The 24,200-nt window shown below is 41.8% G+C and overlaps 1 protein-coding gene across 3 annotated transcripts; it reads right to left on the bottom strand.

Annotated features, from left to right (window-relative positions):
- Positions 1 to 941: 941 nt before the first annotated feature.
- Positions 942 to 22,128, bottom strand: LOC111844507 (bile salt export pump-like). Of its 3 annotated transcripts, XM_072718250.1 has the most exons (29): positions 22,115 to 22,128; positions 16,320 to 16,400; positions 15,856 to 15,874; positions 15,733 to 15,762; positions 15,607 to 15,658; positions 15,284 to 15,522; positions 14,949 to 15,036; positions 14,646 to 14,779; positions 11,334 to 11,505; positions 11,100 to 11,224; positions 10,548 to 10,722; positions 9,909 to 10,022; positions 8,753 to 8,863; positions 8,323 to 8,448; positions 8,015 to 8,218; positions 7,765 to 7,935; positions 7,324 to 7,525; positions 7,137 to 7,218; positions 6,904 to 7,015; positions 6,654 to 6,824; positions 6,464 to 6,568; positions 6,211 to 6,372; positions 5,394 to 5,597; positions 4,890 to 5,131; positions 4,579 to 4,735; positions 3,366 to 3,563; positions 2,133 to 2,339; positions 1,764 to 1,910; positions 942 to 1,657 (listed from the first exon to the last, which is right to left on the bottom strand). In XM_072718250.1, the coding sequence occupies exons 2-29, from the start codon at positions 16,393 to 16,395 to the stop codon at positions 1,457 to 1,459; spliced, it is 4,026 nt and encodes a 1,341-aa protein (XP_072574351.1). In that variant the 5' UTR covers positions 16,396 to 16,400; positions 22,115 to 22,128; the 3' UTR covers positions 942 to 1,456. The 3 variants fall into 3 exon arrangements, with proteins under 3 accessions (XP_072574351.1, XP_023668841.2, XP_023668914.2); XM_023813073.2 differs by lacking the exon at positions 22,115 to 22,128 and having other exon boundaries at positions 16,320 to 16,749; XM_023813146.2 differs by lacking the exons at positions 15,607 to 15,658; positions 15,733 to 15,762; positions 15,856 to 15,874; positions 16,320 to 16,400; positions 22,115 to 22,128 and having other exon boundaries at positions 15,288 to 15,391.
- Positions 22,129 to 24,200: the final 2,072 nt, after the last annotated feature.

Raw genomic sequence — 24,200 nt, 5'->3', positions numbered from 1 at the left:
ATACTAAAAAACACATGTGGTAAAGCTTCCCAAGATCCACCGCTTCGTTGTATAGAAGCAAGTTGAGGCCGCTTGGTGGCGGTATTGTGTACTACAAGCAAACGCGAAGGGCTCAAGTCTGCTGCATGCTGCATACAATGATATTGACAAATACTGTATATTGGGTACACAGGGCTGCCAAGTCTCACGCATCTGGCATGACTCTCAGACTCAGGCTCACGGGTAGAAATCTTACGGCAAATCTATATTACTCCATTATAAACCTAAAATTAACTCTATAAAAAACGATGGGGAAGTTTGTAAACCCCACAGACTATTTACAAGGCATTAAAACTGTTACATACATATAAATGTGTATGCAGACTTGTCTCCACTTGAGAATTTCACTCCAGCCAGCTAACCAAACTTGGCAACCCTAGATACATTGTAATGTCTATTACTTTCTAAATATTTTAAATTGACTAAGAATTTAAAGTTATATGAGCTTTTTGTATGTCATATATTACTGAAAGATATACAGCAACAATTTGAAATAACTTAGATACTTCACTATACATATTTGAACAATCCATTATTTTGGACCACTAATCTAATACGAGCACAAACCATAACCCAGGAAGTACACGACACAGCACGGACGGGAGGCCAGGTCAGTCTATGGACAGAAATGTATGTTCTTGGAACAGAGGAGGGAATCCTCAACAACATGGGGAGAAAATGCAAACACCACACACTAAGCTTGGGTCAAGAATCAATCCCACAACCATGGAAGCGTGATCTTCACATGCTGTGCACTAAGCTACCGCATTACCCTAAAAGAGTATTTATGATGAATTTTAAGTTACATATAGGCCTATGTACTTATATGTGCACATGTATTCTGAAGTATATTAAATACAAACATTAAAAAACATAATATGTTTTTTTTATTGACCGTAAACATTTAAACTTCATAATTAATGAGGTAAAGAGAAAAAATGGAAAATATTTCAATCTAAAATTATTAACAGCACATGGATTAGACAGTTTTGTATGGTCTTTAATTGCATTTACAAAGCATTTTAATAAGTCAGCTCTAAATAATGAATAATGAATGAACTGATCCAGAATTCTATACTCAATTAATATAGCAAAAAGACAATAATTAATTACAATGTGTAATTACTCAAAAGTAACATTTGAAACATTGCAGTTCATCAAATTACTTTTAATTTAAATACATATTTACATGAAAGGAAAACAATGGGGAACAATGTATTTGTCAGACATTTTGCCAGCGAGACAGTTTTTTTCTTTCCCCATGTCAAATTTAAATGTTTTTTTTCTTACTTAGCTTCCACCTTCAACATTCACAATTGTCAGTCATAACTAGTGATCCCAATGTGCCTTGAGAGCTTTTCAGTGTTTCCCAGTTCCAGGTGTTTGTCAAACTGGGCCCTGTTCAGTCCCAACATGTTTAGCTGATGGGTGCCCCAGTTGTGACCAGTTTATAGTAGGCACCCTTGAGGGCCATGAGCTGGTCATGGGTGCCCTTTTCAATGATGCAGCCCCGTGACATCACTGCGATGATGTCAGAGTGCTGTATAGTGGAGAGGCGGTGAGCAATAACGATGCAGGTACGGCCCTCTCTCGCTTTGTCCAGTGCTTCTTGAACAGTCTGTAGGACAAACGACATGTTGATGTTTATTTCTCTTGATCAGACTGCAGACAAAACCCAAGCACATTCACACCCAGGGGCCCCCAATTCAAAATGTCGCAGGGACCTTCTCGCTCTCTGTATCCAGGGCAGACGTGGCCTCATCCAGCAGCAAGATCTTGGGGTTTCTGACAATGGCCCGGGCTATGGCAATGCGCTGCTTCTGCCCCCGGGACAGCTGGGAGCCCTGTGAGCCCACGTTGGTTGCATATTTCTGATTTAAAAAGACGGCGAAACAATGAAATAAACGAAGCAGATTGCCTGGCAGATCGAAATCTGAAACCGTATGAAACAGTACAAACTGATGTATTGTTGGCAGCCAAAAGACTCCTGAAGCAGATGGAATAGCACATCTATGAAATGCCAAGCCTGATAATTAGTCGATTTTGCATACTAAAAAGCAGTAACCGTGTTATATATATGCCATGGCTGGTACCTCTGGCAGGGACATGACAAAGTCATGAAGCTGGGCCTCCTTTGCTGCGAAAATGACATCGTCCATGCTGACCTCCCGCAGGTTGTCCCCATACTTGATGTTGTCAGCGATGCTGCAGTCGAACAAGATAGGTTCCTGGGAGACAATGCCGATCTTCGAGCGCAGAAACGGCACGTGGATCTTGGAGGAGTCGTGGCCGTCAATCAGCTATTTTGTAACACGTCAACATTATGTCAGTCATTGGATGGTTTACATTTTAAGCACAAGCAACAAGACTTGATCTAACTTGCTTTCCAGATAATAATTGAAATATTCCATTTTGAACTATTGGATGCTTACATTTCCTAACTAATTAAAATTATAAAAGATCTTTCATACTATGCAGGAAAAAAGCAAGTACCGGTAAATAGATGATCATTTATAAACTTAACATTACTTCATTCCATCACTTTTCATATTTAAGCTGCTTCACTTAAAGGACCTTAAAGCACCACTAGATGCATATGGCTAGATATTACTTCACCTAGAATGATGAACTTAGCAACGGATCTTAGACATAGACAATATCCAACAACTGCTTTTAAATACATTATGCCAGTGCATTAATTACAATCTGCTATCGTCTTTGATAAATAATAACATTTTAAACTAGAGGAAGCAATTTAGTTTTGTCGCATCCTGAAAGCGTGTGTCTTTTTTCATAACCGCTTATCCTTATTTTCCATAATCGCTTATCTAGTGCAGTGTCACACTGAGCCTATCCCAGGAAACACCAGCAGGGGGCTCTCTGGCTAGAATCCAGTGCATCACAGGGAACACACTCACACACTATAGGCAATTTAGAGACCCCAGTTCAGCCAGCCACATGTTTTTAGTCTGTGGGATGGAACAAGAGAATTCAGAGATAACACAAACAGAACATACAAACTCCACAAGGAGCCAAGGAGGGGTTTGAACCCACAACCATAGGGGGTGTGCTAACCGCCGACAGTATCAAATTAAGATAACAGCAATCACTCTTTGTAGTTTATGCCACAGGGTCTAGTTGTACCATAAATCATGCAGCCTCAAAGCCTTTTTATGCATTTACCTGATGCTTTTATCCAAAGTAACAGTATAGAAGAGGGTCATAGTTTATATATGCTCCCTGGGATTTGAACCAACAACTTTTGTGTTGTTAGCACAACGTTCTTCTTGCTGAACTACTGTAGCTACTAAAACATCCTCACTCACCACTCTGCCTTCATCTGGGTCATAGAATCTCTCCAGTAGCTGGATGCTGGTGCTCTTGCCACAACCACTGCTGCCGACAAAAGCCAAGGTCTGGCCTGGCTTCACTGACACATTCAGCCCGTTCAGCACACGAATGTCAGGCCGGGAGGGATACGTGAACTTGCAGTCGATGAATTCAATATCACCTTTGAAATCTGCCTGTAGGTGGGGAGGTAAACAACCTTTCACAGTGCAACAAATTCATGACCTAATTCAGCAAAGACTGAGAGGAAACTGAAATCCCAGTAGGACCCTGAAAACTAGAGAGCCATTGTTATGCTTAGGGACAAAAATATAGGCTGAGATAGAAATGAAAATTGATGAAGTCTGGTAAGAAAAGAGAAACCAAGTCTTGCATTTTATGGTATATTTTTCTATATTCATATATTTAAACCAATTAATAATTTAGGCATGATGGAATTGAAAGGAAACAACTACTAACACTGGCTGTGAACTGTCTATCCACTGTACTGACTACAGTCTCATACAACATAGAGAGTCTAATTCAAGGGGGAAATTTCGTTACAGGGTATTTGATAACCAGTATTAAAGTATTAAGTATTAAGCTTAAAATGAGTCTTCAACTAGTGTACTATTAAGAACATTAATAAATGTATGACTAAGTCTCTCAAAGTGTAAATAACTCAGTATTTATTTTAATAAATCATATTAAGCAAGTTCATTCGTTAAATAAAAGTCTTATGGCGCTTTTTGCAGAATTACAATGATTCTGTGGTCACTGTTCTATATTGGATTGAAAAAGCTGTTGTGCACGATTTCTCTGTGCTGAATGACACAGTCCGAGGGGACAGACACTTTAATGTTTCTCTGGCTATGTCTGGTTTCGTGGATGATATTTTGGGAGAGCACAACTTCTAATACCGTGGCAACATAGCAGTGAGCAGAGGGTCTGTTATTAATTGTTATTAGCTGTAGCTGCTCTGACATCCTTACAGAACCGTGTGGCTAGATTCTGAAGGTAAATGACATCATCATTGTCAATAACAGCTGGTGAAGTCATACCATTGAAACACGCGTCAAATGACAAAAGCAAATGAACTATACACACCGTGTCTGTCAACCATGATTTTAGGAAACAGGCCTCTCCTGACCCTAACAAATGACATTTAACTACAGTAACTAATGAAATATCACAAATAGCATCAATACTCACCCATTTCTCTCCCTCTTCACTGTAAACATTGATTTTGGGGACACGGTCTAAGAGTTGGAAAAACCTTGCTGCTGAAATCTTTGCTTTGGCGTAATCTGGGGTGTAGGACGATGCACGACCGAGGGCTGTTCCACTTGTAACTATAGCAGAGATGACCCTGCAGGAATGCGAGATGATCAGCAGACAATGTGAGCACCGCAGGATGCAAGTAGGAATTACTGAAGCATTTTCATATGTTTGAGATTTTTAACACTCAAACTGAATAATATTAGAAAAGACACAAAGATGAATAAGCCAAGTTGAACCTTCACCTGAAAACCATGCTGAAGTGAAGCCCTTCTTGCCGTACCAGATAGCCTCCAAACCTGTAGGAGGCGGAGTTGGTCAGGAAGATCACACACTGGGAAAAGCCGTAACAGGCTCCATATACATGGGCCTTCTTTATGGCCGCCTGGTGTGGAACATCGAGCTGGGCTTCGTACGTATCCACAAAGCTCTTCTCTTTGCCCAGACCTGCGACTGTGCGGATGTTGTTGAGTGCCTCGCCTGAAATCTGCATTGTGAAACATAGAAATTTCAGCTTCCAGCACATATGTGTTCATCATAACTGTCATCCCAGTTTAATGTCTAGTCCTTGACATGTAAAATTATGATTAATTCAGTTTTTGAGAATTATTTCACATTATTTTTAAATGGTTAAAAAATACATATTAGGATGCAAGAGACCCAAGGACTTTGAAATGGGTAAAAAGCAAAAGTGGGACCGTTTATATGAAATTTATTTCTGATGGAAATTTAACATGTAGGAAGCCCACCTGTCCAGCAGCTTCCATTGCTTGTTTGTCCTGCTTGGCAAACGTCGTAAGCATCTTGGCCTGGAACCCTCCGGAAAGAGCCAGGAAGGGCAGGAAACACAAGATGACTAGCGTCAGCTTCCAGCTGAAGTAGAATGAGATGATGATGGCCACACCAATGTTGGTCAGGGAGTTCACAATCATCCCTATCTGAGAGCCAGTAGCCTGAAAGCACAACACAGGACCTCGGAATGATACACCTGATTGGCTAAACAGCAGAGAATATGGTGATTGATGAGAATGATTGGCATTCTTTCATGGTCGGCGAAGTGTAGGTGACCAACGTTTGGAATAGACTCAACAAATTCTAGGATAAAACAGGATGCGAGAGAAAAACTATTAGCAGCTGTTCCGTTATTTTGTGATACTCATATTATACATAAACAATGCTGTTGTTTTTCATGAAACAATAACTGCTTTGTGACTCTACAATCGTTGTGTGTGCCAGATCTTGTCCACTCTCTATAGCGCTTCTCTTTTTTTTCATATAGGTACAGATGTAACTTGAAGCCATCCTTGGGTTTTCCAATATGTGCAATAGCAACTCCACATACTTACTGTATAAATCAATGTTTAAGCCCATTGGCTACCAAAAGATGTACATTATATGCTCATCGGTGCTCCATGACATAAGAAAAGAGAAACTGGTCTATTCTCCTTTGTCTCATTAGCGGATCACCTATGTACACTGCTGACTGTTGGATGCAGAATTTTGTACAACACAGAACAAAAGTGATCCGGCAGCAGCTGGCAGTTTAATGCAGGTGTTCTCACTTACCCCTTGGACCTGAGATGCATCTGTGGCCAGGCGTGTTGTCAGCGCCCCGGGGCTGTTCCTGTGGTCATCGAACCAGCCAATCTCCTGGCCCAGCATGGCATGGAAACCCAGGCGTCGTAGTCGACGTGTCAGCAGCTCGCCGGACTTGGAGAAGGAGTAGCCCTAAAAGACCGCAGGCAGAGCCCAAGTAAGGGCCTGCAGCATTTAGATAACTGTCTAAACACCAAGACTGACTTTTCAGGGGAGCAGTTACCTGCAGCAGCTGCGTGAAGAACGAAACCAGTCCGACGAGTGCAAAGAACAAGCAAATGCCATCAATCTCCTTCCTCTGAGCCACCATATCAGGCATGGAGAATGTCTACGGAAGCACAGAAAGAGCTGCCAGTCATTAAAGTTGTGGTCCACATTGCGTACCGACTGAGCATGACTCCTTAGTGACTTACGGAGAGAATCTGGCTAAATAGCAGTGAATACATGGGATTGACCCCACCGTTCACTGCAGCTCCTATGGAACCAAAGAGCATGTACGGCCATTCAGGGGCGTTATATTTCAGGATCCTGGCAACAGGGGCTGGCTGCACTGGCTCTTCTTCTTCTTCTCCTGGTAGAGCGCTCTGAGTACACAATAACGAAAAAAGTCAAGCACCAAAAAAAAACATGGAAAGTTCTCAAACACCCTTCATCTGGACTAACCTCACCCTTGTTGCCTCCAGACATGAAGGACTCTGTGTCCGTGGTGATGGGCACAGAGGACTCAGGGATGACGTTTGACAGCTGAGATCTAGTTCTTTGACGGATAGAAGCTCTGCAGGCAGAGTATTTACCACTCACGTAAACTTTCAGGTGAATAACAGTGTCTAGGGATCACCAATAAGCAGAGACAGTCGGCCAGTATTATGAGATTTGGTACTTTTTAGGACACCAACCTCAGGCTTGCTCTGTAACTCCCAGCTCGAGAAAGACTTTTTTGAGAAGGCTCCACATCTCCTGCTTGTTCTTCTCCAGCCACTATTGATCATGAATAATCATGTCAAGGAGAAACAAACAGAAGATTATTTCTATTTAGCTGCCTTTCTACTAGGTCTCGGGAAGGTCTGAATGATTAGGACTCACTTTGCTTGGCTTTTTCACTGAGGGCTTTGTCTCCTTGGCTCTGCAAGGTCACCAGCATGAAGTATACCCCCTTCCGGTCTAAAAGCTCGTCATGCTTCCCCCGCTCTACAGCACGGCCACGTTCAAAACCCACAATTATATCTGCATTCTTCACTGTGGACAATCGGTGGGCTATCGATATGGTCGTTCGGCCCATGCGTACCTGCAAATCCGAGACTGCAAATCAGACTAACTGAATCCACATTTCAAGTCCAGATACCATCTATAGTAATTAAATGGCCCAGAAGTTCACATCCTTATGAAATCAGACTACAGTCCTTTTCCTGTGAATGTGACAGTATTTCAGTGGCTAATCACTTCATGAGTTTATCCTTGTTAGTAGTTAATCACTTCATACTATGTCACAACTACCACCAGTATGTTTGACTGAGCAGCACTGACTTTATCCAGGGCCTCCTGTACCACAGCCTCGCTCTCGTTGTCCAGGGCAGATGTAGCCATGTCCAGCAGCAGGATCCTGGGGTTTCGGACCAGAGCTCGAGCGATGGCGATCCTCTGCTTCTGACCACCGCTCATCTGACCACCGCCCTCTCCCACCAGCGTCTCGAATTTCTGATCTCACAAGGTCGTCTGGGTCAATGGCGTGAATGCATTCGATTAAAGATCATTATCGTCTGGATGCTCACAGCACCTGCGGTAAATCCATGATGAAGTTGTAGGCGTTGGCCTCCTTGGCTGCTTTCACGATGTCCTCCATGGAGACGCCCGGCCGGCCGTAGCGGATGTTCTCAGCGATGGTCGTGGCAAACAGCACAGGCTCCTGCTCCACAATCCCAATCAGGGATCGAAGCCACTGGATGTTCAGTCCCCGGATGTCATGGCCGTCCAATGTCACCTGACAGTAGATCAAGGAATTGATCTACTGTGTTCCATATGCAAGGTATCAGGAGACTTTATTATATAATTGATATTAAGATAATGTGAGATGCCACAACACACCATTCCCTCCTCAGGGTCATAAAAGCGCTGGATGAGTTGAATTGCAGTGCTCTTCCCAGCACCACTCGCCCCCACAAAAGCTGTAGTCTCTCCAGATTTCACCAGCACACTTAGCTGGTCTAATATCTGTTAAATAATATCTGTATTTGTTACCTGGTCTTGTATATACATCTTTTTTAAAAAGCAATGGCCTTATTTTTAAATGCATAATTATAGGCAAATTATTATAAATAAATCTTAAATAATACCATTCTCTTTGACTTATACAGTATGAGAAGCTTTTTTTTTAGGATGATAGATATTTTGTTTTTTTACTTTACCCTTAAACAAAAAACAGTCTTCCAGAATACCATGCATCTAATCATTTAAGAATTTTGTTTGGTTAACTTTTTAAAAACTGTAACATCCAAAAAACTCTTCAGAACTGTACCATAACTTCAGGCCTAGAAGGGTAGTTGAAGGTTACATTATGGAACTCAATATCCCCTTTTACTCTGTCCAGTTTATAGCCAGCTTCTGACAGGCAGTCAATTTCTGGTTCCTGTGTATAAAATCAAAAGACAAAAGCCTTATACTGTATACTTATAACAGTATTTTGTTCAGCGTTCTGTGTAGGGCTGTCACTTTTTAACCAATATTCGACCATTCGTTCAAAAATGATGTGAAAAATTCATATTCAAACTATAATTACGACATTTGAATTTTAAAGTGGTACTGTAGCCTATAATCACATTAGACCATTTGTTGTCATTTTATTGTTTGTTGTCTACGAAGCACCTATAACGTCAGGGTCGGAAAATATTTTTTTAAATAGTTCTGCGTTCCCTTGCAATACTTTTGCATTCTCTCGCAATACTTTTGTGATCCCTCGCAATAATTTTGCCTTCTGTTGCAATACATTTGTGTTCCCTATACACTTCACCACTTGGTATTTGCTGCAACGCGACAGCAAGGATGAACCTAAATACTTCACATTCAGTAGCCCAGCTGTCTTGTTTACAGTCACTGATGGTGAATTTATTAATAATGCAATTATTAATAAATATGTATAAAACACATATATGAATGTTACACACTGCACCTTGTCCCCAATAGTTTAATGCTTAAAACACACTTAACTGGACATGTCTGTATCATTTAGGTTTATACTTATTAGTCCATTAATTCTATATTTTGTACTTTAAATGGACCCATACAGTCATTATTAGTAACGCAAAACTATTGCAAGGGATCGCAAAAGTATTTCAAAAAACATTTTCCCACCCAGACATCTTATGGGTGGAGTCCAGGTATTCCAATATATTCATACAAATTGCCTGACATTTGAAATTCGTTCAAACTTGACTTTTCAAAAAAGCGACAGCCTTAGTTCTGTGTTACTGGGATTGTCTTACATTCATTTAATAAGTTAATGGCAAAGGGTTAGAATGTATAGGGTTTCAATGGTGTGCCATTTATTAAATCATATGCATTGCGTATACATATTTAGAACTCTTAAAACGCATTAGCCAATTCCCTCACACGTAAAGTGAGTTATGCACTGCACATGCTACAGATTAACATCTGCCAGCTTCATGCAGACTCACTCTGTCAATGGTCTCAAAGATGATAGTGGCAGCGCCCCTCCCAGAGGCAAAAGCTTCCAGGCAAGGTGAGGCCTGCCCCAGGTTCAAGGCCGCTATGAGCACGCCCAAGAACACCTGTAATCAGGGCTCATTCCTGTCAGTAAGCTCTGTCAACACCAAACTATTCTAGAGAACAGTTTCTCATCTGCGCTGGAGGACAACAAAAATTTCCGTTTCCAGTTTTTGCTGGAAGATACTAGAGAGGGTGGTTAAACATAATATAAAACATCTACAGTTCTCAGCCGTTATAAGATTACCTAACTACTGTAAATCAACGTATTTCACTGATAAATGCAGCAGGCTAAAATATTGCCATATTTTAAAGACGTTCTTAGAAAGTATAAGACTAGTCAAATTCTTCGGATAGGGAGTTATGTAAACCCACAAATTTTTGTCATAAATACACTACTAATGCTATATATCGTAAAAATGAAAAATGTTTTAATGGATTTAGCTTCCTGCAATAAGCATGTAGTTCACAATGGTTAATAACCATGATTGCAGTTTCTAAATGTATTTCATATAAGAAAATCAAGGGATTGAGGAATAACGTTCAGTATCTTTATGCATTATGACTTGTTGCCGGAGATATATATCTACCTGTAATAAGGTTCCTGGGCTGTATTCCTTTGCGTCCAACACAAGTTTGGATCCATACCAGAAGGCAAGAGCATAGCACAGGAAGATGATGAGCCACAGGTATCCCGTGAACAGTCCCATGATTAAACCCTTACGAATCCCCCAGCTCTGCGCAGAGATCAGGTTTCTGTCATATCTGCGTGGATAGATAGGGTTACGGATCTACATTGCTGAAAATCCACTCTGTATTAGGAACAGAAGACCTATCATTTTTGGATGGCTTCTGCGACGGCCAACACCCAACAAATGTCCACCTACAGTGTGCTCACAAACAAAGCTTGTGAAAGCATCGCACCACAAAATGACTTAATGAGTAAACAATTGTCTGTGCAGCCTTCAAAATACAAGTAGAAGCTGTCGCCAGCGTACTGAATGTCAAAAGTCGACGAGCAAAATTTTGAAATGTACTTAATATCGACACATTCATGCTTGAGTTATATTGGTTATTGTAAAGGGTGCACAAAAAATCCAAAAAAGATCTAATTTGCAGTTAACAATTTTCTTGAGCTTCACCTTTCAACCTCCTTCCTTTCCCCTCCGAAAGCCGCCACAGTCCTGATGGATGAGAGAACTTCATCGGCCACGGCTCCGGCTTTGGCGTAGGCCTGCAGTTCCAGTCCCGTCAGCTTCGACACAAACTGCAAACGAGAAAAAGAAAAAATGCAAGGAAGCAGAGAATGGGGTAATAAGACTTAAAGAAATGGCTAACAACGCCCTGACAAGAGCCACGAAGTGCCACAGACTCACTAATGCCATGAGTGCAGCTCCAAGTCCAATCAAAGGGCTGACTGCGATTATGACCAGAGTCAGCTTCCATCCTTTCACAAAGCCCATGAAGAAGCCACACACGAAGGTGGTGAACCGTTGCAGGAAGATTCCGACTTGATCTGAGATGGCATCGTTTATCTTATTGATGTCACTGTGAGACAAACGGGCATTAAGTCATCTTTCAAGGAAAAAAATACAGAAATGTATGACACGTCAATACCATGTAGTGCATAAACAATGTCAGTTTTTTTCCATATTTATGCCACACAGTGAGGCAGTGGTAGTCTAATCGCTAGGGAAGTTTGCTTATGAGTGAAAGGTTCAAATCCCTGACCAGCAAGGTGACACTGTGGTACCCTGAGCAGGGTACTGGTCCCTTGGTGCTAAATAATAGCTGCCTATTACTATGTCACATGTGGGTTAAATGCAAAGGACACATTGTTTTGTTCTGCTGTGGTGTGTCAACAATCAATCAATCATGTTCACATCAAAGTGCTTCTTAAGAATTTGAAGCAGGTATAACTGGGAATATGGGGGTGAATTTAACGGATTCTGGAATTAATATTTAGCAAACATCACCCTTCAGGATCTGAACGCTGAAAGATTCTGCAAAGCTTACTTTGCTTTGATGTTTAAAGTGCATTGGATGGGTAACACAGACCTTTTCTTTGTGCTAATAAAGGCCCTGGGGTGATACTTTGATGTTGTTAAAGCTGTGTAGCATGTTGCAACAATGACCCATCAAATGAGTTTTAAATGTTTGCTTTGTGAGCATGTTATAGACATGTTATAGACATGTTATAGACATGTTATAGATAAGCACTTCAGGTTATACACATGTGGCAGTATTACAGGTTAGCTCATGAGCCAATGCATCACAAATCTCACGTCCCATTCAGAACCTACACGAGCTGCCTTATGTCCAAAGTGCTTTCCTGTCTACCGTGTTTATTGGTGTTGAATGAAGCTCATTTCTTTTATTTTGCTTTAGCATTGTGTAAAGATATTGTATATATGTAAACATCCACCCATCTTACCCAGTAAATGGTGATGGAGATTCTGGAGCCTAAACCAGGAGGCATAAGTATCAAGGCAAGGGAATACCATAGATAGGGTACCAGCTGATGGCAGGACACACACACACACACACACAGGTTTGCAATTATATCTTTGTGGGGACTCTCCATTCATTTCTATGGGGAAAACTCTAATCCCAACATGACGACCTTAACCCCTTCCCAGCCCTAACCTTAACCATAAGTATTCTCTATTATACTCTATTATAAAATTGTGTTTCCCCTTGTGGGGACCGAAACAGTGATCCCCACAACAGCAAAATAACAGGTATTTATCACATTGTGAGGACAGTTGGTCTTATGTAATATACACATAAAACGCACACACACATGCGACCATGAATATTTATATTTAATTATGTTTTGTTTTAAATGTGCGAAACATACAGGTTCCCTTATGATAGTGTTGCCATCTAATCAGAGATCAAGAAGAGTCCTCGGCTTAGCTGAGATAGGTGTTTAGGCTGCTCTCCACCTACTCCATAGCTGTCAAGTCTCCCGTTTTGGCCAGGAAACTACCGTATTTTACCCCTCTTTCCCGCCGTCCTCCCGTATTAGTATTTTCCCGTAAATCTCCCGTATTATAATATCATTTTAAAAAAAATCCCTCTGCCTCTCCAAACTGAACTGTCAGTAGCCTCGCGAGAACTGCCACCTGCAGTAGTCTGCAGGTCATTTACAGCATTAACCAGGTATGCGGAGGTTTAAATGGCAATGCTGTGTGCCAAAAACAACGTTACTTTCACCTTCTGTGACGACTTCAACAAGGATACAAAGTCTGCAATGAATCTGTATAATAAGTCATCAATAAATGCCAGAGAGCCATATGAGTGAACATGAGAAATTACAAGAAAATTTGTAATGAAAATAAAATGTAAATGACAAGTGGTTATTTTAATGTAATGCCCTCCTTTCTGGTTGCCCGTCTGGTTCCTTAAATAAACTTCAGCTGGTACAAAATGCGGCAGCCAGAGTTCTCACAAACACTAAAAAATTTGATCACATCACACCAGTCTTATCCTCCCTTCATTGGTTACCAGTTAAGTCTCGGATTGACTATAAAATACTGCTGTTAACCTATAAAGCACTGAATGGCCTTGCACCAGACTACCTTAATAATCTGCTGACCACATACAATCCCCCACGCTTGCTTCGATCTCAAGGTGCGGGATATCTGTTAGTACCTAGGGTAGAAAGATCTACGGCAGGCTGCAGAGCTTTCTCCTACAGAGCTCCTCAGCTGTGGAACGGTCTTCCACCGGATGTGCGGGTTTCAGGCTCACTTTCAATATTCAAGTCTTGACTAAAAACACACCTATTTAGTTTAGCTTATAGGGACACTAGTCCTAGCTCTAGCTAGCTTCTCACTCCCAGTTAAACCTATAGTGTGAGGTGTAGAGCTGGGTGGGGATCGGTGCCATTGGCTTTGGATAAACTGAATTGACAGTGCTGTCACTCTAGCTTCACAATCGCTTGTGGGATTGGAGTACTGACATTTCAGGGACTCCCCATGCCTGCATTCCCACTTGCCTCTCCCTCCTACTTATGCTGCCATAGCCATATCTGCCGGAGCATTGCACTTCATATTGCACTCATCTAACTTTTAGCACTGCCTATAGTCTCCCTTACTTTGACTAATTGCATTTATTTCCACCACCTTCTCCTGGGGGGTGCTGTCTGGAGCCCTCAATCTATCAAGATGTCCAGCACACCCTGCAACATGTGACGTCGCCACTACCAATGACGTCCGTGCATCCAGCTCGCCGTTCTGCCTGTGTCATCTTCCTTGTATGACCCGCTCCCTGCCTTCTGGCTGCCTGGCGATTGGAGGGAGTGTTGGCACCGGCTTGTCATCTCCCCCCTGCTCCCCGTTTGTGTTTCAGATTTAACTGTATTTGACTCTCCCTGCCGGCCCCTGGAGGATGGGCTCCCCCTTTGAGTCTGGTCCCTATCAAGGTTTCTTCCTTCTAGGGAGTTTTTCCTTGCCACTGTCGCCTATGGCTTACTCACTGGGGGCTTTGGGTGGGGATGCTGTAAAGCGCTTTGGGACAATGTAATGTTGTGATAATGCGCTATACAAAAATAAATTTGTTTGTTTGTTTGTTGTAAAATGTAAGGGATACTGGAGCTTGGTTGGGGTGGTGGGGTGGCTCACGGTGGGTGCCGGAAAATTACCCCTTATTTTCAAATCCAAAACTTGACAGGTATGACTCACTCTGACATGCGGGTGTTGAGTTCCCCGACCGAATTGCAATCAAACCATCCTATCTCCATCCTCATAACCTTCCGGAAATACACCGTCCTGATTCTCTGAATCTGACGCGCTGCTGCAGCCACCCACAAGGAGATCTGTTAGGACAGAGCAGCCAAAATAAGGTTTCCCACAGTTAAACGCAAACAGATTTGTGTAATCAGTGCTGGCTTTCCATTTTGTAACTGGTGCCCAATGTTCATAATAACAATTTTTAGCCTTTTATTTTGAAAAAAAAAAAATACTCACTAAGGTAGAGTAACTTACCTGGCAGTACCCTAAAAGAAAAACTGCTGCTCCGATACCGAGGTAATAGTAGGCAAAATATGTCATTTCATACTCAATGTCCAACATCCTGAAACAAATTTTAAAAATTAGAAAAACAATTAAATCAAGGGGAATATAACATAATCCATATACAGTGTATCTGTGTACGTTGTATGTTGTGCATCAGTAATCTTTTTGTGTTATACATATCATTCTAAATGTAAATTCAACAGATTTTTCTCATTTGTAGGCTTACATGAACCTTATCGTGCTGGAATGTTCTACGTTAATGTGTTACTGTACTCAACCCATTCTTGTATGCGGGACTATCTTACCCACATTTTCTTGTCATGTTCAAGTTGTCATTGGCTGACAGGTTTTTATACAGTATTGTATTGTTGTAACAGTGCTTTTGGGGATCATTCAGCTCCTGCAGCTCAATGTCGTACTCGATGAAGGTGTCTGTCAACAGCCCAAACACTAGCAGCATCAAGGGCTGCGCGGCGCCGTGGAGAACAGCGCAGAAGCTTCCGGCCACCATCATCAGGACCTCCTGGCATCCTGCGAAGCGAAACTGGACAAGGAGGATGGGAGACCCAGTTGGCTTGCAATACAGCTTGCAAACAAGTGCTTTCCAGTATGATGAAACTCATATTACCAGCTGAAAGAAACCGATCCTGATCGCCTCTTCTTCCTTCTTACGTCTTGTTCTACCATGAGAAAAATGTATCTTTAAATGCAACAATAAAAACCGAGTAATGGAAGAAAAGAGTATTTAACTTACGGTTTATTAACTCCGTGGCCTTTCATTGTCCTGTGGCAGGATACAGAAAATATACTCTTGAAATCTGATCACTTTATGCTGAATTAGTAGTACCACGGTTATGTAATTAATAATTCAACTTACATGTAAACGCCATCATTTTCTGTTATTGAAAATTAGAAATGAAAATAAATATTAGTCAGTTGTTAATGCTTAAACCAATGATATTATATTATAGTCATCATCCATTTGGCATTCATTTCCTCCACTACATAGTTAAAGTACATCTGAAATGTATCCCAAAGGGCCAGGGTACGATGCAAGGGACCTGCTGGCTGATCAGCCTGAATATCACAGGGCACACGAATAACTGCGTATTAAGGGCAATTTGTGGGACGAAACTGAACTACCAGCTGGAAATTGAACCCACAGTGTTGGAGGTGTGACGCCTAAATCAAATTCTTTCAATTTTATACGTAGTTTACTGTAGAGGTTCTGCTATTATTGCTGAGATAAAATGGATAATTGGACAAATGATTTGCAGCAGCTTTTCTTCAAGAACATTCAGTACGAACAGCAGCACTACTGACAAATAGCTGATTCCTTACCTGCATCAGACACGTCGTAAGCTCTGTTTTCCTGCCCAACGTTTTTGATGCTGCGTAGTGTGACTGATCCAGGCATTGTTCCTTCATATATTTCATAAAACAAAATGAAAAATTTTAAATGAAAAATAAGCTCACAGATATTGAAAAAAAACCCGGTACGCAAAAGAAATATTTATGTTATCTACAGTTTACTCTCAGTAAGACCAAGAACAAATCAATGTCCGTCATTAATTGCATTCATGGTGCGATGCTCCCATTAGATCCAGTGTTAGTTATATCTCACATCCAAATATGTCAAAAAAGAACTCTGGCAAAATACTTGGAGAAGACCGGGCCCTGATTCTGATCACTTCAGTCAAGGGAGCTTGACTTGTGTAGCGCAGACCACATCAGCTCAAATTACACATTTAGAGGTAAGTGTCCTGTCGGTTTGTGCTGCCACCGGGTCATTGACCCAGGTTTCAAAAGGTTCACAGAATCTTTCACCTATACTCTAAAAAAAAAATCTGGGTTAAGAACAACCTAACCTGAGTTAACTGGCCACCCAGCGCTAGGTTAATATTGGACACTCTGGATTATTTTGGCCCAGTCTCTTGGATTCTGTCATGATCCACGTCCATCGTGTCTCCGTTTGGCCAGCAGAGCTCGCTGGCCTCCACATAATCATAGGATTGTTCCCAGCCCTAATGTCTTAACCATCCACACCTGTCTCGAGTTTGTTAATCGTGTTCGGTGTATATATGTGCCCTCTCCCCAGATCCGTCATTGTGGTTGTCATTGTGGTAAGGTGATAGTCATTGTGGGTATTAGTTTGGGTAGTGTTTGTTGTAGTGCTGGTCCTTGCTTTGTTCTTCATGTGTAGGTTGGTCCCAGTCCCTCCTACCTGCTCCTCCCTCCCTCTTTTTTTGTACTTCACCTATCAGTCTTGGTTCCCCTTCTTCATATGCTGCTTTCCACTGGCGTACAGGAAAGCCAACCCATACCCATGCCATACTGCGAAGAGACACCAGTCCCAGCACAGTTCCAGCTGGCTGAAGGGGGGGGTCAGTAAAGGCGATGCCAAGTTTGAAGAGTGACGGTGACATAAAACCGAAGAGATGTATTGTTCACATGGTGTACACCATGATTAACTATGTGCAATTATTATTTTTGTAATTTTTTTTACAGTGTGTTAATTTCCACTAGTACATCTGTGAGAATTGCCTTGTTATGCAAGTATCAAACACTAGTGGAATTAGCATTCACTTGCGCAAATTTGGGCCCAATCCCAAACCGGTCCCTACACACTCCGCCTCACCACTCCGCCTTCGATTACGCGTTCCCGAGACCCGTCACCATGTTGAAGTGTGTCTCAAAGCAGCAAGGGCTCAGGGGGAGTGGTCCATTATGCCCTCCTTTAACGAGTCAGCAACGACGGTGGCTCGCGCGATTCCACTACCACTTCCATATCCCACAATTCATAGCGCACAGGAAACATAACAGCGAGAAAAAAGAAAAAAAATACACAATGTCATGTTCTTGATGATGTAATAATTGGATTCTAACAGCACTGTGAAATACACACAGAAAGTCTATGTAACATGTTATAATTCATCACTGCAGAAAAAAAAAATTAGGAAAGTAGCTATTTGCATCTGGTCAATACAGATAAGAAAATAAGAGAGATTTTGTGTACTTTACAAATTATGCATACTTCAAATTTCTCAGTCAGTGCAAATAAGACGACGTAGCCGTCGTCTTCTCGCATTAGATAAGCTTTGCGCTTTTTAAAATAACTGATATGTCATTAAAAAAAATACAATACAGCTTCTTCATGTTGTCAAATCACTACGTAATGCATTTCCTCTTTCCGGTAAAGAAGACTGTAAAAGGCGCTGCGAGGGCAAGTCTGTCTCAAATCTTTCTTGTGACAGTTTCCTTCAGTTTAAGTGCATAGGGCGTGTTGTGAGGGTGACTCAGCGGGAGTGTGACTCGAAATGAAGGCGGAATGTCGAGGGTATAGTTTTGGATTGGGCCTTGCATTACAAAACCATTCAGATCTGCTATTTTGAAGTACTTTTCTAAGTAGGAGGATGGAAATTTTATTGGGAATATATCTCTCTTGATACAGAGTTGTGTATTTTTTGTTTCTGTCAGAACCCATATATATTCAGGGCGGACCTGTTGGAGTCACTGGGGCTGGAAACAATAACTATGTTTTTCCAATGGCACCTGTACGCATCAAGTCAAAAAAGAGTAACGAAGTAATAGAAACATATGAAGCCAAGCCACATTCTGCTCTGAGAGTTTAATGAAGCAAGTTAGACTTCAGGGAAGGAAAAGTCACATCTTGCTTTGTACAATGAGCCAGGAGATATCAGTGCCAAGTTATATGTTGTCAGATTTGGAAGTATGTGGTGTAAATGAGAACACTTAGCTTGACTTATCTGATGTTTTCACACACTCAAATATTCCAGTAAGCAAGAAGGACAAACCTCTGTAGGAATGTAGATAACTGGCCTCATCTGCGTGGAAGTCAGTTGCCACGCATAGATGCAGATGTTGGTTACTTAGTTGGATGTAATGGAACCATAGGAAATCATTTATAGTAAAGATGATGACCCATATGCAGTATGACAGTTCTAGGCTGTGTTGTCAATGGGTCTCTTAAAGGAGAAAACTTTAATAGCTACTGTCACAGTGAACAGGACATTTCAGTCAAATGCATCTCTTATTGCCAATGTTGAACTCCTGCTGCTACAACGGTTTAACCATGACTTTCCAGAGAGAGGCAGTGAAGAGCAACAGGAAGTGTCTCAAGAAGATATTATGTTCATGGATTCTCTTTCCAGTACAGTTACAAAGACTGATGGACATTACAATATAGGCATACCCTTGAGAAATAAATCTGTTGTGATATCAAATCGTCGAAACATAGCTGTACATTGAGCAACAAATCTGAGTTCATTAAGAATAAGGAGTTCCATAAGGAATATCAAGCCTTTATGGTGGACTTGCTCAACAAAGGCTTTGCAGTTAAAGAACCTGATGAACATCAAGGCAAGTCTTTGAACTCAGAACTGCTACAAGGTCTTGACCTCACAAATACATTGTGTGGAGTGTTAACAGGGTTCAGCCATGAACGTGTTGCCTTAAAGTCTGACATAGAGGCCATGTATCATCAAGTTAAGGTACCCCAGGAGGACATTGATACAGCAAACCCTTGCAAGACGACAAGATGGTGGTACATGTGTTTGGTGTCACATCTTCCCCTAGCTGTGCCAACTACACACTGAGGAAGATAGCTGAGGATGCCAGAGACACACTTTCACCTTTTGCTGTAAGTGCAGTGCTGAGCCATTTCGACATGGATGACTGTCTTACATTGGTGTGAACTGAAAGCCAGGCAGGTGCAGTTGTGAGGGATGTAACAGTGTTGTGTGCAAGTAGAGGGTTTCACCTCACAGAGTGGATGAGTAACAGCAAGGTTGTTCTTGCCTCCATTCCCGAAACAAAGACAGCAAAAATGTTAAAGATTTGATTTTTACTCGTGACACATTACTTGAAGAGAGAGTGAGTCGGTGAATTGATGTATTGAATCTGACTCCTTTAAGTTCACGATTAATGATTAATGCAAGATGCCTGGCATGGTATTCTTTCATTTGTAAGCTCTATCTACGATCCATTAGGATCTGTGTCTCCTATAACTCTTCCAGCAAAGGTGATTTCACGGGACCTCTGAAGAAGGAAATTGTCATGAAATGAGACCATTCCGGATGAACTAGCCTACAAATGGGGGATGTGGATTTCTGATCTTCTCTGTTGATCGATGTGTCAAGCCACTTGGTTGTGGAACAGTTGTGATGGCAGAACTGCATCATTTTGCTCACGCAAGCAAGGAAGGTTACTGGGTGGTTACCTACATGTTGTCAATGAAAGGAGAGACGTTCATACTTCATTCATTATGGGGATGTATATGGTTTCACCCTTAAAGCAGATCACCATTCCATGACTGGAACTGACAGCAGCTGCTGTTGCTGTAAAGATGGACAAATTAATGAGAAAGGAGCTGCAGATGCAACTGAAGGTATGTTTTGGTCGGACAGTAATACTGTGCTGAGGTACATTGCCAATGACAGAATTAGACCTTTGTTACAAACAGAGTGTCGATTGTCAGAGAAAATACCAATCAAGTCAGTGGAAATATTTTAACACTGAGTTGAACTCAGCTGATTTTGCTTCAAGCGACATGAACACAGAGAGTTTTCTTGGATTCATGGACCAGATTACTTGAGAGAAGAATACAAATACTGGCCAACCTTACCTGATTTGTCACCAGAAACGCTGACTGACAACGTGGAAATGAAAAGGTCAAGGACTGTAAGTGCTGCAGATGTGAACGTGGCTCAGCAAGCTTATCTAGTTATATAATCAAGCTTGATCCTGTTATTCATGATGGAACTTAAAGAGTTGGTGGAAGACTGCAATATTCTGCTTTACCTGCCGATGATTCTTCCAAAGGATCACCGTCTGTCTACTTTAACACTCGGACATATTCACAAGGAAGTAGGACACGTTAGAAGAAATTTCGTGCTATCTAATCTGAGACCACGATTTTGGATTCCCTAAGCTAACTCTGCTATTTGAAAGATATTGTCTAAGTGCATTACATGCAGGAAGATTTCAGCAAGATCATGTGAATGAAAAATGGCAAACTTACCTGCAGATTGCTTGATGCCAGACAAGCCACTATTTACCGATGTAAGCGTGGTCACAGTTTGGAGAAACGATATGGGGTTTTCTTTACCTGTCTCACTATCAGAGTGACACACATGGAAGTTGCTGACTCCCTTGAGACTGACTCATGCATTAATGCAGTCAGAAGATTCGTTGCTAGGAGAGGACAAGTACCTGTCATAAAATCAGATAACGGTACAAATCTAGTGGGAGCTGAATGTGAGATGCGTGAATCAATCAAGGCTTGGAATAAGTCCAAGATTTCTAAAACAATGCTGCAGAAAGGAGGTACTTGATTTTTAACCCCCCAGCAGGTTCACATTTTTGGGGGTGGTGTCTGGGAAATACAGAAAAGGACTGTGAGAAAGATACTTAATCCGCCACTACAACAGCAGCACTGTGATGATGGAAGCCTTCAGACATTGTTTCGTGAAGTCGAGGAAATTGTGAACAGTAGACTAATTACAAGAGTCACAGACGACCCTAAAGAAGTGCTCACACTCAGCCACTTATTTCTGATGAAAGTACACTCTTCACGGCCACCAGGGACATTTCAGAAGGAAAATATGTACTCCAGAAAAAGATGGAAGCAAGTGCAGTATTTGGCAGACATTTTCTGGAAACGCCGGACTAGAGAGTTTCTGCCACTTTTCCAATAGTCTAAAGTCCTTCATTTTCAAGAAGTGGTTAATTGTTTTAGATTGCTAAACATAAAGAATAACATTCCAACTTAAGATGACCACTGCAGCATCAATACTTTGCGATGTGCAATATTATTAATAATGAGTAATACAAAATATAGAATATGTATACTTTTTCTTTCAGATAATCCATGCACAGAACACCGGTATCTCTCTGCATTTCGACTAATCAGGCGATGACGCAGCCAGCTAGGTTTGGTCACGCTTTCAGCCACGCTAGTAAGCAGGGCCAGGTCAGCGTGGTTCCGGCTCGGATACGGCTTGGGTACGGTTCACATACTTTTCAAGGGAAAACCACCAGTTCACGGTTTGGCTCGGGTACAGCTCGGTTCTTGATGGCAGTGCCATTAGTGTCCTTGTCCAGTCTGTTTAGTTCACCTGGTTTCGCTGTTGTCTCATTTTGTCTCGTCTGGTCCTACCCCGATTCCCTGATCCCAGGTCCTGTGTACTGTGTTGTTTTTTTGTGCCCTGTTTCCCAGGTCCTTTGTCTCATGTGTTCTGTTCTGGACGTGGCAGTGCCCGGTGTACTCGCCTCGGAATACATGAACAACCATAACAGACCAGCGACAAACACAGGGCAACATCAGATAAAACACACAGTAACAACCACAATGACCAACTGAGGAAACAAGGCAAGGACAGGTACCTATATACATGGATAACATGGGCAAACAAGGGCCAGGTGCCGACAGTTACATGATTTGGGGCAACAAGGAGCAGGTGAGGTCAATTATCAGATACAAAAGGTTCAAACACCAAGGCAAACTAAAACAAGGAAAACCGAACCTACTACAACTAGGGAACAAGGAGCAAAAACAAGGAACTGTAACTGAAATACATAATAAACCAAGAAAACACAAAATTACAGGGAACATGGAAATACGAAGTTAAGGACACAGGATGACCAGCGACATCTGCTGGGCAAAGAGGGAACAGACATACCAATGGGGCAGGACAGGGACCGACCCTGACGTACAGCTCTGGAAAAAACTGAGACCACAGTACCTCAGCACAATTTTTTGTTTCACTCATTTTTCAATTTATGGGTGTGCATCTGTGAATAGTATATTTTCTTTTGCAAACTGCAACCTGTTTCTTCTTCGTTTCACATTAATGAAGGGCTTCTTCCTGGCTTTATGGGGCCTCAGTCCAGCTTCATACGAAATGTCCTAGCAGTGCACTTCACACCTGCACTTCATGTTTCCGGTTCTTTTTGAAGGTCCCTTGAGGTCATCCTCTGGTTGACGAGAAACTGTCGGATAAGATGACGGTCATCTCTGCTATTTAAATAGTTGGTTCGGCCCTTTACCTGCCTGGTTTCTGGTCATTCCCAGTGTCTCAAACTTGCAATGTAGCCTTCTGCCAGTAGAACCAGGATTTAAAAATGTAGATTAGAGCTGTATATATAGCAGAGCCCATTTACATCTCCCAGCATGCTCCACACTATTTGTAATTGTCGCGTGTGCCCTTACCTGCGTTTGTGTATGATCTTTGCCTGATCCTTGCGTGTCCCTTTGTATTGTGTCTTACTGTTTGGTGACAGACCTCCCTGCATTTCCATGTTATGTGTGTCAGGGTGATACTTGTGTTTAGTTCTAGTAAGGATTATAACTTGAAACTGTTTCATCTTCTCTTGTTCCTACCACCGTGATGTCTGGGTCTGCGGCGTACCACAATACAAACTAAATAGACAAAGTGTTTGGGATACCTAGCCATTACACATGCATGACCTGTTCATGATGTCCCATTGTAAAGCCATATTGCATCAAAATGGAGTTGGTCCCCCCTTCTGTGAAGGCTTTCCACAAGTTTATGGAGTGTGTTTGTGGGAATTTTTGCCCATTCATCCAGAATAGCATTTGTGAGGTCAGACATTGATGTTGGACATGAAGACCTGACTTGCAGTCTCCGTTCCAGTTCATCCCAAAGGCGTTTAATGGGGTTGAGGTCAGGGCTCTATGCGTGATGGTCAAGTTCTTCCACACCAAACTCACCCAATCATGTTCTTATGGACCCTTGCTTTGTGCACTGGGGCACAGTCATGCGGGAACAGAAAAGGGCAGAAAGTTGGAAGCATAAAATTATCCAAAATGTTGATGCATCAAGAGTTCTCTTCACTGGAACTAAGGGCCCCAGCCCAACCCCTGAAAAACAACCCCACACCATTATCATTGCCACACTGGTGGCAATGGGTCTGAATGAAACACTTTAATTCAATTACTGAGAGGTGAGTCCCAATATTTTTGTCCATATGTGTATATTTTTGTTCATTGTTTATTTAATCACATTATGCTTGGTAATGATTTTACATACACTGCCCTTTATTTGGGTCCGGCGCATTGTAATTATCATTTGAACAATAGATGGCGCTGAAGCGTAGGACAAAACTCCCTTTTTGAGTGCGAATTTTATGAGGTTGATGATCTGAAACGTCGGAAAGAGTTTGATACTGGGCGGTGGGGGC

Source organism: Paramormyrops kingsleyae, chromosome 1 (assembly GCF_048594095.1).
Source record: "Paramormyrops kingsleyae isolate MSU_618 chromosome 1, PKINGS_0.4, whole genome shotgun sequence".
NCBI classification, from domain to species: domain Eukaryota; kingdom Metazoa; phylum Chordata; class Actinopteri; order Osteoglossiformes; family Mormyridae; genus Paramormyrops; species Paramormyrops kingsleyae.
Note: the sequence above shows the minus strand (reverse complement) of the source record. Positions and strands in the feature narration are given on the sequence as shown.